Source organism: Streptopelia decaocto (assembly GCF_964273445.1).
Source record: "Streptopelia decaocto genome assembly, chromosome: 5".
NCBI lineage: Eukaryota > Metazoa > Chordata > Aves > Columbiformes > Columbidae > Streptopelia > Streptopelia decaocto.
The window spans coordinates 52,646,221-52,658,881 of NC_138659.1; the positions used below are offsets into that span (position 1 = coordinate 52,646,221).

Sequence of the window (12,661 nt, forward strand, 5' to 3'; positions counted from 1 at the left end):
TGTTTTTGTTGCCAGCAGTAAACAGATGCAATAATTAGCACCAATAAATAAAAGTTTACCTTTGGCTGTTGGTGCAACAGCAACTAAGTGCAGTGACTATATGAAAATCTTAAAAAAAAATCAGCCCTTGGAATGGATAAATCAACTCTTCTGTTTCTATTTTTACCTGTTATAAAATATGTTCACTTGTGCACCTAGTGTTGAATTGTGCAGAATAATCAAAGAAATTTGGTCTTGAATACAAATCTCAGATCTAAAAGAACACTGGTCTGACCATTACTTTATTTTGTTATTTTGAGGTGGCAGCTTTCCTGATTTCTGCTCACCTTAGCATGGTTTGAATGCATTCCATTTCCCTCTGCAACCTTGGGCTTTGGTTTCAGAGGTTAGGGAAGAAGGACTTGTCAGCTGGACTGCTGTAAATTGATTTAAGAAGTTACCTGAAGTATCACTTTTCTCCTCCTTTCACTTTTTCCTTCAAGTTGAAACATGATAAAAGAGACACATGACAACACAAACTATATTTTATATTAGATATTACCAACATATGAACTCCCAGCTGTCACAAACAACACTTCGCATCATCTTTCCCAATAAAACTGCTCATGATTACAGCTTTAGTATTTGTTTTCTAACCAGATTCTGAAATCTGAAATTTAAGAGCCACTGTTTTGGTGACTATTCCTGGCATTAAGTGTAGACCCTAGGCTCGCTGCATTAAAAAAAAAAAAAAAAAACAAACAAACACGAACAATGTAGACCTGAATTTACATAGTAGGGAGTTTTAGAAGTAAAATGACTGGTCACAGAAGGCTGCTTTGCATCTTCCCTCTTGCTTCAGTTTCAGGGGGTGTCAACACCAGCCTGCAATGCCGCAATGTACTTTAGAATGAGTTTACAGCCATGTTATTTTTAGGGAATTGCTGTTGGGTATTAAGTGAAGTTCTCCCCTCCAGCCAGTACTGGTTGCCCTATTTAAGGGAAGGGGATGCTGTGAGCTTCAGTTCCAGTTCTCCTCCTGTGCTGCCCTGCTTGCACTCCCAGCTTCTGTTCCGTTTTATGCCCCGCAACTTGTTTATAAATTTGAGATCTACCTGATTATTCTGAACTACTGAATAAGAAGTTTACACACCTGTCACAAAGGGTGCAGGAGGAAGAGTATTGGAATGAAAACACAGAATGAAACATGGAAATGGCATTGGAGAACACTAAAATTTTTTATAAGGACAACATAGGAAAAGCAGCAACTATTGTTTTGTTAGCATAAGGACTTTCTCCTTCAAATAGCTACAGATACCACATGTGAAGTTTTGTCTTACATGGAAATGGAAGAGAAACTCTGCATCTTTGCTGTCAGCATGGGCCCTGATCCTGCAAACATGTAAGTACTCATACTCCCAGAGCAGATGAAGCTAGGCAGAGCTACGGTCCTTCCATGACAAACTAGAACTCCTATGGCTCGACTTTCCTGCTTTATCACTCCATGATGGAGTGCCTGGCACAAATCAGTAGTTTTCTTCTGGCAGCCTTTATTTTACTACTGTGACATGTAGAAGGCAGAGGAAACTGCCTTCTCAGCATCCCAGTAACTAGAATTCAGGGGAGCTAATGATAACACAATCCTGATGCTTGCTTGGAGGTCAGTGTTGCCTGCAGATAGCTGCATTAGTATTATTGTTATTGACACCATTGCAGTGACTATCCTTAGTGCACTATAAGACAATTACTTCACTTGCTAAAGGGTAAGCCCTTTCCTCTCATCCTTTTGCACATCACCAAACAACTACATAAGAAAAATAAGCAGAGGTCATCAGCACAAATCCACTAGAACAAGTTTGCATCTATAATTTTAGGCTTTACTTGTTGACTTTACTGGAAGGGTTGAATGCCAAAACAACATGCAGATCACCATGTTAAGATGCATTTATTTATTTTTATTACTTTAGTACCTGGAAGACTCAGCCAAAAAATTCCTGTTGCAATGCCCAAGGCCTTGTTTGAGGAACTTACCCACCTGTCAACTAAGTGTTATTTCTGAAGGAGGGCATGGTTATTATGAGCAGCAGGTTCAAGCTAAAGTAAATTCAACAGTCTGGGACTTTATGTGGCTGTAGCTGTGTTAATGAATTGGGCAGCAGAGGATTGAGATATCACAGGAAAAGCATGTTTACAGGGAAGAAAAGGGCAGAGTCCAGGGAGTAATAACAGCAGTCAAATGAGATTTAATTACTTCAGCAAAGCATGCATTTTAGTTTATGGAAGGAATAACCCCAGCTGGAAACATCTCAGTTCCTTCCCTAAGAAGGAATCACTTCAGAGTATACCACCTCAGCATATAGCCAAGCATGCATCAGTTATCTGTACTGGTTGGAATCTCATATCAACATTTAAACAAAGAATGAATGCCAAACATCACATGTAAATAACACTAAATTCTTTACATTTCTTGTCTTATTTCTTTAGAGGTATTTAATTGATAGAAGTACTTTCTGTTGTTCATATTTTTGCATTTTATGTTTATTGCAATACTTTTCCTTGTCAGGAAAGCAACTGCTGTTTGCACAGAAAAGCAAAACTATTAGAAGCAATTTAACCACATAAGCATTTATCCAGGTATTCGTACAGCCCCTGGCTACAGGAGTGTGTTCTTATACAATAGGATTTAGCAATCTACAAACAGATTTAACAAGTACCAACTGAGAGCTCCCTAAGCAAACTTCCAGACATGACAAATCAAATACACAATTCAAAAATAGAAACTCAGTGTAAGTTTAAAGGAGTTTTATGGAAAAAAAAAATAAAAATCCTCCATTTCATTATATAAATCCCTGAAGAGTGAAGGAATAGAGGAAACTTCTTGATAAACGGGCATAAAATTTCAATCCTGGAATAATTCAGTGACTCAAGAACTCACCTGAGTTCACAACCTTACCATGTCCTATTCTGACAAGAGCTTTGAACCTGCTTCTCTCTGGGCAGGGAAAAATGTCCTAATCGGTAGCTACTTGCTGCTCTGCCTTTGATTCTGCTAGGGGCAAGAATTTAAGGAAGAGTAAGTTTCCATGAAAATGAGATTAATCTGTTTTAGTGAATCAATATTTTTATATGGAGAGCAGATATAAAACAAAAATCGTTATCAGTTCTTCTCTCAATGACATTAAAGGACTTTGGCACCAGGCGTGCAGGTGGAGGCTCCACTTTCCAGGCATCTTTCAGCAGCTGCAGGCTGGCAGGGCAGCTCCCTCCAGCAGGAGGAGGTCTCTGCTCTGCAGAAAGCCTCTGTGAGAGGGATGAATAGCTGGAAGGGTACTAAATGAAATTTACTGCGGACAGAGGGGAAAACAAAAAGCATTCAAAGTGAAATTGCCACATATGCAGCAGCAGAACCTAAAGCATAATCAACAGAGGCACAAGGAGGAGAATAAGGTTCTGTTGCATGAACCCAGAGTTATTGGAAAACTAGAGTCTTCAGGGAAGGCTTGGCCTCAGAATTTTATAATAAAATGAGAGCAGAAGAAAATGAGAAATTCTTTGGAATAGAAGGAGAGAAACTGCAGCACCTTTTCTTTCATGTTAAAGAAACAAGAAAACAAGGAGTAGGAAAAGCCAATGAGTAACACTTATATTTACATTAATGATAAAGTTGTCTTAAAGAAAAAAAGATCATCAAAATAATAAGAGCAGCCTGCACATCATTTTTGTGAAGATTTTATGACCTTACATGACCTCTCACTCCTTCCTTTTGACTAAAGGTGATTCCCAAGCTCCTGTCTGCCTTGAATTGAGCATTTTGATAGCTCCATGTCATTACCACAAAAATTACTTTTCATTTTACCTGAAAACAAATGGGGCTGGCTTTTACTGCAACAGAAAATGCCAGGATTGGTCTTGCAGTACTTCAAAGGTTGGACAAGAATTTTTATCCCATCTTACTCATAGGCCAACAACTTGGGATAATAAAAGTTTATCATCACTCTTATAAATGTCACAATTTTTATCCACAGCTTATTCACATAATAACAGAAAAAAAAGCTTAATTAAAAGATCACTAACAATTACTGTTGGAGGCAAAGAGGGGGGAGTCCATAATCCACACTTGATCCTGATGTTGGCTGCTATATAGTTAGCAACAGTTAACACTTGACTGAATTGAAGGAGTCAGGCTGTCACATAAGTACAGCCTGCTGCATAAGCTGAAACTAAAGCAATGAGATCTGTCCAGGTGTATACTGACTTAAGCTCAGAAGACATAACCTGGAATTATGGGACATATGTAAACTGAAGCTAACCATTACTTGTTCCCAGTCAGCCACAGAAAGACTGCAGGCATCCAGACCAAAGCAATGCTGTGAGAAGGATTTCACCCTGACAATGTGATCTTTCAGAGTACTAAGTAGCTGTGCATCACACTTATTTTCCATCATAACTCTGAACGTCTCTTTTCCTATGCTTGTTATATGGCAAGTATAAAGGTACAAATTTGGTTCATTATGGGATGTCTCTGATACAAGACAAATAATTGCAAATAATTTTCTACTAGAACAAATTGCCAGAATATTTTCCACATTGCAAGTCTCTGTATCCTCTAAAATCTGAAGCCTGCCTATTGAAAATGAGAAAAATTCCCAGGAAAGTTTGTCCCAAGGCAGATATCAGCATGGAATATCTCAGCCCAAGCAGTTGCTTATAGTTTTCTTAAAATTAATTTTGAGGTACCTTACAACTGCCACTTCCCCACTAATCCTTTGTGAGCTAGTTTGCACAAATTCACCCCTTTCCTACCATATCTCTACCATCCACAGAGAACAGCTCTAATGCTGTTCCTGTTTCCCCTACCTATCACATCTGGTCTATGCCAGGTTATCAAAACCCCTGTAACATCATGAGATTAAAGAGCAGAAGGCACAGGACAAAGTGTTCTCACTAAAGAAATAGGAACAGGTCAAATTTGTGATGAAGAGTCTGAAGTTAAATATTTTCATAGCCAGTTGTTCACTGTTTCAAATGACTCATCCTTAAGATGACGAATCACTATGTCTTACAAACAGGTTGAGGGCAACCTAAACCACAGTTTTTAAATCATGAGTAGAAAGGTAACTTCTCTGATAGCTACTGTGACATTTCTCTTCTTCCCCCCCCTCCCATTTTTGACAGTTATTAGAGTCTTCACAGTGAAGTTCTCTCTTCACTTTTTCCTCTTTTACCACACTCAAACCTAATTTCAAAAAGTATGGGCAAGTGCTTTCTTTCAGGAAACACCACCACATAGCAAACCACATTGCTCATCCCAAGGTAATGCTTGGACATACGCTTTGTACAGCTGACACCCTTAATCCAGAACCTCTCCATGCCCATCCAAGAAGATCAAGACAGCCCTGAGAAGTCTCATTTAACTTCCAAGAACAATTTCAGAGCTGGATTGACTGTTACGTACTTTTTCAAATTTCATTTAAGAGGACTGACCCAGGCCGCTTAATGCTCTGGTAACCAAAGCACATTGATCCATGGCAATCTCTTCAGTGCTCTTCTGTCTAGGTTCCTACACCCAACTAATCAGCTGAGCACCTTTCAGGCTGGCATTAGAAAACACAGCTAAGGTCTGTCACATGCTGTTTATTCTCATCTCCCCCCTGCAAGACATGTAGTAGAGTGCCTTGTTTTTGTAGCCTCCCCAACTCCCCCAAAACATACATACATACTGCTATACATTTGTGTTATATGTTGGAAGATATGTGCCCTGTTATTGGGATTTTTGTTGAAAGCTGCAGTGATTACTAGTTTGCAGAAGAATATGTTTCACCATCTTGGAGACTGTCCCATGAAAGATTCACCTCCTTTGCAAACTTGCATGTGAAAGTGCACTTACTGACCATAGGAGACCTGGAGGCTTGGCTAAAAATTCACCAGAATGCCAGTGCAGACAATAAGTTAACTGAAAGAGTCCAAGACAGAAATTCCTATCCAGTGCTATTGCTAAAGGTGCTACAGGCATAGCTGCTCTGTGGCAAAGACACAGGAGCTACCTCTGCACCAGCTCTGCTGCTGCCTCCAGTGCTGTGGGACAATGCAGATGCACAGAACCAGGTGAGTTTCACAACAGAAGCAACATCCATGCAGGGCAGCACTCAGATCAGCCAGTGTGCTGCTTGCAGCCCTCCTGATAGCTCCACTGCTTTTGGAGTCCAGAGGAACAGTCATGGTGCACAGAGCTGCCCTCTGTGAAGTCCACAGCATAATCAGTGATAACTGAGCATGTGGGTGTGGAGGCATTAGCTGCGCACTCTGCTGCATGAAGCAGACATACCCTTATTTTGTTCTTAAAGGGTATCTGCATCTGTACTCATCACAGAACATGAGCCCCATTCAACTTCTGAAGCACAGAGAGAAACTATTATACTATGAGTTTTGCACACTACAAATGAGGGTCTGCAGAAGCTTACAGAAGCATCAGTAGGTAAGTGCTGGTGCAGCAAGAGGATCACTCCCACTCTCAGCTGGTGTTGGAGAGGTCTCACTTGCTATGCAGTGCATTGAGATATTTTATTCACAACAACAGGTCCATTTAATAGGGTTGCTGCTGTATCAGATGACAAGGTTGAATAACTTCTCAACCCCAGAGGCTGCTAATCAAGCTCTGTTACAGTTTGGTGCTGCTCTGGGAAAACCTGAGCCATTTTCTCCAGTGGGCTATTAACAGAAGTTCTCCCTCTTTCACTGCTGGCTGGGATGCAGGGTCCTCCTGCCCATGCTCTTCTCTCCTGAGAAACTCCAGAGCCCAGCAGGGGCAGAACTTCAATTTTTCTGCCCTAGGAAGCAAACACCAGCAGATCTCACCTGCTTCCCAACAGCACTGAGAGACAAGAGCATTTTCAGCACAACAGATAAAATCCCTTTCTCCCCTCAACTCCTCAGCTTTCAGCATCATTTCCCTGCATTGAGCTAATAATAGGATTTTCACTTGCCAAAGTGTTTTCAAATTAAACTGAACTGATTCCCCCCTCCCAAAGCCATCCCTAACATCTTTCTACTTCACACAGCAGCACCACAGGGCACTAGCTCTACTCTGCTCTTCTAAGATACCCTTTAAGGGATCTCCCTGCAGATGATTGAATCTGAACTCCAGAGGTCTGCAGGCACAACCTACAGTGGCAGAAAATTAAACTACCAAGCAATACTGTATTGCTTGGAGTATGGACCTGCAGAATTTCCTGGCCTAAAGCCAAAGCTGTGTAGGCCCTGTCAAAGATGAAAGAAGAGGTTTATTCACTCAGTGGTCAAAGCTGAGGATGGATTAAAAGACTGTTTGAAAAGTAAAAATTCAGTTTCTGGTAGGGAAACAAAAAGAGGAATACCACCACCATGTTGCCATGAGATGAGTATGCCCAGTAGGTGTACCCAATAGGCAAGTACCTACAGAAGGCACAGACCACTGAGAATCAGTCCCATAACCCCTTAGCTACCCCTTTTCAGAAGTGAGACCACCAATACACTATTTTCAGAGCTCCAAGATGTACAACCAGTTGCACCAACAGATATTCCCTTCCCCAGAGCATCTAGGCAAATTTACTTAAGTAAAAGCAAAACAGAACCCCTTCCCTCTCTTCCTCTTGTCCTGGCTATTAAGTTTCATGTGGAGCCACTAGGGTTTCTCCGACCTCTCTTCACTCCCCAGATCCTGAAAGCAGGTGATGATTTCAATGGAGTCCCACCAGGACCACAGAACTGAGCTTCCATCCAAGGGAGCTACCAAAGATGCTACACATGATAGAGGTTTCTGTGTAGGCCAGTGGTTCTCCTTCAGGAAGTCAGACCTCAAAGGGCTGCAGTCAGGCAGAAAGTCTCATTTCAACGGGCCATGCTGGTCTGTCAAATCAGCTTCCTCAGAGCAGAGTACATCAGCTGGTGGGATTTTCTACCAGCCTGCACAGGAAAAGCCCCCAGAGCAGCATTTGATGTCTTCCTCTGCAGATATTTCTTACCCTCATTATTCACAGGCATCCCTGACCAGTTACATTGTTATTTTTGCAGGTTGTCGAATTCATTTCTCCCCCACTTTGTACTCTCATGGGAGGTACATGATGGAAGCACGGGACTTGCTTGCCTGTTTCATAAGTGCTTCCAGTTCAATCCCCTGCTCATTTTGCTCCATCCACTCCAGTGCTTTGTAAACAGCTTTCTGCCTGCTTATTTTAGGTAAGTACATCACCAAATAATTCTTATAGACCTCATATGGATATGCAATGTTTGGAGATTATGATAGAGAAGTAGCTGAATGAAAGCGGGACAAGGGGGTCTCTATTTCCTGATTTGACTTTTCATGACAGAGTTCAACATCCCACTCTGCTACAGAGCTTTCCATTGCAAGACATCAAAGCAGTGATTTTTGACTTAGAAACACCTGTGAGAAGCAGGCAGTTAAGGTAACAGAGAGCCCCATCTTCCCCTTTCTGCCATAGCTTCAGCCTCTGGCAAGACTCTGAACATTTTCCTGTTTGCTTGTTCAGCTCCACTTTACATATGCCTCCCCAAGAAGACGGCAGAGCGCGGTAGTGTCAGCTGCAGAGGATGCTTTCTTTTCACAATGCATGTTTAGCATGAGCCTTGGAGCAGTAAAGGCAGATCCTCCTCCCCACGCTTATTTCAGGAGCCAATGCCTGATCAATCCAAGGCTGTATTTAATGTGTGTCTTTCCTCTAACAAAAATCTCTAAAGCCATCTACCACTTGTTACCAGTGCTGCCAAGCTGAGTCACTTATTACTATCTTAAAGGGTAGGTGGAAGATCATGTGGATCTTTACTGCTTCAATAAAAAGAATTTCATTACAAGCTACTGTTGCCTTTTTGTTCTCTGTTCAGCATTTGTGACAATGCCATCTGACGTAGTCAAGATTAATATATTCATTTCAGGAAAATAGGTATTTTATAGCCTTGACACAGACAAATTGCATTTCCATGAAGAAAATGGATGCGTGGGATAAAACAAAACAGCTTCCACCACTGGTCTTCTAAAGTAATTGATTTTGGTTGGAACTTGCTTCCACAGAGCTGCCTTCAGAGGTACCAGTAAGAGGAGAGCTCCATCCTGGAACTGCATGCACTCTTCCTCTGCAATGTTTGCTAAGCAGGCACCAAAACATGGATCCACAGCTTCCACCTCTCAGACCTGCCAGGAAATCTGATATACTAGCCGAGTAGACATAGCTGGTGGGATATCAGAGTAAATGAAAAAAAAGGTGTACTTTCTTTGCAGAGAAGAAAGAGTGAGGAGAAGGCACTCTTGCCTCACTATGAGACCCACTGCTCCCAGCATGAAGCTTGCTGCTTACACCAGTCTAGCCCTGGCTGTCACCCCACCCTTGTTTAGACTCTCAGCCTCCTTTACTTTGTAACAGATCAGCCTGGAATAAGCAGCTCTATAGACAAGGACCACCTCAGATGGTCACACTGTGTTAGACATTACATGTCTCTCTATGACCAGGTCATATATAGAAAAGAGAACAGAAGATGACAAAAGAGGAAGGAGGGAAAGATTCCCGCAGAGAGATGAGGAGGGAAAGATTCCTGCTGAGGGATATGGCATTGAACTCCTAATGGTTCCTGTCCAGTTTTCTTCAGAGAAAAGTGCATCCCTCACTACAATGCTTGCATGAGTGCATGCAGTATTCTAGCTTATCTTTTGCTTGTTTTTAATTCAAGTTAGTGGGTGAATACATGCTTACAGGACAACCACATATCAGTCTAAGGCAGTCTATGTTAGGGCTGGATTCAGGCACACCACACTTGCCAAGGTGCCTTCCGAGTCACAATCCTCACATGCCAGCATCAAGGGGGTGATGATGCCTGGGGTAGACCGTCTAGACTTTCCTACCCTGGGATACATGCAACCCTGCCAAGGCCATACTGAGACTGTTTAATCCTATTAAAGCATAAACTGAGAGTACATGATACTCATTAAAAGAAAAAACCTTGCTTTGTTCCCGAGATCTAAACTCCACAGCAGCAGATGCTGTGGGATAACCCACAGTTATCAATCTCTACAGGCAGAGCTTGCCATCCCCTGTCTCACTGCCTGCAGAGATCCCACAGTGCTGCTCTTTGCTCCCCTCTGAAGACACAGGTTTAGGATCCCTACACAGCACAAGTGCCAGAGCTGGAGTACATGTATTTCCAAAGAGAATTGGCAAATACGAGGGCCCAGCTACTCCTCCAGCTGTTGCTTTATAGACACACAGAGCCATCCAGTTGTCACTGTCCCCACACAGGCCTTCTCACTATCAAGAGTACAAAACAGACAAAACCAGGCATGTTATCTTTTACCTCCCTCGCTCAGTTTTCCTAAATCTCTCACTCTTGCTGCTAACTTTGCAAGCAAACACAAAAATGACAAGACTCAACCTCTGAGGCTAATAGGGTGGGGAAGAAAAAAATTGGATGGTTGTATAAGTCATCAAATAAAACCTATCAGGGACAGTAACCATTTATCAAAACTAGTAAAAAGTCCAGGAATACAGGCTGTGCAAACTCATCTAGATTTTTTTTGTGTGTGTGTGATGAATGTGCAGTAATTCCATAGCATATGGAGAGATCTCTTTTGCAGCATCCAGCCCAAGCACAGGATTCAAGACTTCTAATTACTTTATCTGTCCCAAATATTAAGTTTAACAGATTAAATCAAATATCTGAAAAATGAAAACATCTTCCCCTTCCAAAACTGCTTATTTTTAAGATACTTGTGCTGCAGTGCAGCACACTGAGTTGATGAGGTGTCGCCTTACTAAGGAAGCAATTAAACCAGCATTGTTACTTTTATTCATTCCACCTATAATGAGCTGCAGCAATTCCTCCCACTCACCTGCCATTCAGAAAGACACAGCCATATGTTTCCAGGTAACCACTGCTGGCACTGCAGAGCTCACTGCAGATGTGTGCCCAGGCACCCATCAACCAGGAGCTCAAAGGACCAAGAAGGAAAGGGCCAAACCTCCTGAAATGGTAACACACCTGAACCTACAGAAGCCAACAGGCCTTTTTGCCCATCTTCCCCAGAGAAGCCTGGTGAGGATGTCCAAATACTCTAGACCCCCAACAAAAAAAACAGCACAGAAAGAAGCAGGATGGCAACAGCAACAAGGGGAGGAGACACAAACACATGTAACCAAGAATTAAATGTTTTCCATTCCTTCATGCATATTTCCTGTCTTATTCCTCAGCATCCCCAAGTACTAGAACATTGCCTCTCTGTCTTTTGAAAGCAAAAAATCCAGCCCCAGTAATAACTGTAAAACCTATTATTTAAGAGACTACAAGCTGATCCAGCTTCCACTCCACCACAATCAACTGATCTGTCATTCTCCCACCTTGATGCTCCCCTCAGGTAACTCCCCTCTAGATCTTCACAAAGTGTATTAGTTCACTGTGCTGCTGAAGAAATGGTCACCACAGATCTTTCCATACTGTCTACATTCACTAGCAGTTTACATAAACAAAGCAGAAGTCATCAATTCCTAAATGCAGGAATTTGGTTTTTTTTAAGTGGCATTGTCTAAAACAAAACATGAATATAAGGTTTTTTTCCACCCTCCACTCCCCACCCCCGAAACATTACACAACACTTCCTCCACACAGCCAATTGTGATTTTTCAGAGCTTGTGTAGCCAGTTATTTCTTAAGAAGGTGCTTTATATGCTCTCTGAGGCAGTATTCATACTATCCCACATATCCTTGCTGTTGCTATGGAAATCATTCCTCTGTAAGCCGATGTGCAAATGCAGGTCTCATTGCTGAGAACAGAGGCTAAAGGTGTGCATGAGTCAAACTATTTGCTGTGCATTATTCGTCTGCAGCCTCGTTGCTGCTGGGGGACAAGAAGAAGGAAGAATTAGTGTCTATAATGAGAGCACCTGTAACAAGGAGCTCTGGAGAGAATTAGCAGGGTATTAGCAGTACTTGATAGTCACAGGAAGGCTCTGGCTGAGAACTGCAGCCAAGCTTGATTTACTCATCCAGCTCACCTGCTCCAGGTGCCACAAAAGGGAGAAGATTCAGGCCCAGGAGGTACAAAGCATCATTCATGACATTTTTAAATATTTGAGGGGGAAAAAGAAAGTCATCATGGATGCAAGGCAGACAGCATCCTGCCCTATCTGTAGACCTGTAGCCACTCAGAAAGGTCAGCAATAAAATTAGGCTTTTGATAAGGACCTGCTGCTGGCTACAGAGAGCCAGAAACTGCAGAGCTGCCTGGAGAGCCATCTGCCTCTCATGAAGCAGCAAGGCCAAAAGGGAAACACACCCACAAAAATCAAGCTCCTTTATATCTGCCGTGTTTGGCAACTCTTTTAAACACTGTTTTCACACTCACTGAAACCTAAGGATAAGTATCAAGGTGGATACTGGAGCAGTCTCTGTTAAAACACAATTTGATGCTAGCAGCTACTTTTCAGTAACAACCTCTGCCCTCTCACAATGTAACATAAACAGAGAAACCTGTTGCCTCCAGGACTCATTGACCCTTTACCATCAGCAGAGATGGAGCCCCTGGAGGAGAGGCCACATGCAGACAGTTGCAGAGCTCCCCCACGCCCCACTCCAGCCAGACACAAGCATCTCCATGTGTGGGAGTTTGTGGGGACATTCCAGCTTTCAGAATAAACAAGAACAC

General features: G+C 42.3%; 1 protein-coding gene across 1 annotated transcript; it reads left to right on the forward strand.

The window, feature by feature from the left end:
• The first annotated feature begins 1,093 nt into the window (after window positions 1-1,093).
• Window positions 1,094-8,747, forward strand: LOC309440070 (uncharacterized protein). The gene is made up of 4 exons (XM_082053376.1): window positions 1,094-1,381; window positions 8,029-8,193; window positions 8,325-8,420; window positions 8,505-8,747. Exons 1-4 carry the CDS (start codon window positions 1,320-1,322, stop codon window positions 8,548-8,550), a joined length of 369 nt encoding a protein of 122 aa, XP_081909502.1. The 5' UTR covers window positions 1,094-1,319; the 3' UTR covers window positions 8,551-8,747.
• Window positions 8,748-12,661: the final 3,914 nt, after the last annotated feature.

Bases quoted from the DNA above. Each gene is read 5' to 3' on its own strand.
- LOC309440070 (XM_082053376.1), top strand. From the start codon at position 1,320: ATGGAAATGGAAGAGAAACTCTGCATCTTTGCTGTCAGCATGGGCCCT. The intron at 1,382-8,028 runs GTAAGTACTCAT...TTATTTTTGCAG, and splicing joins GGCCCTGATCCTGCAAACAT to GTTGTCGAATTCATTTCTCC. The intron at 8,421-8,504 runs GTAACAGAGAGC...TTGCTTGTTCAG, and splicing joins GTGAGAAGCAGGCAGTTAAG to CTCCACTTTACATATGCCTC.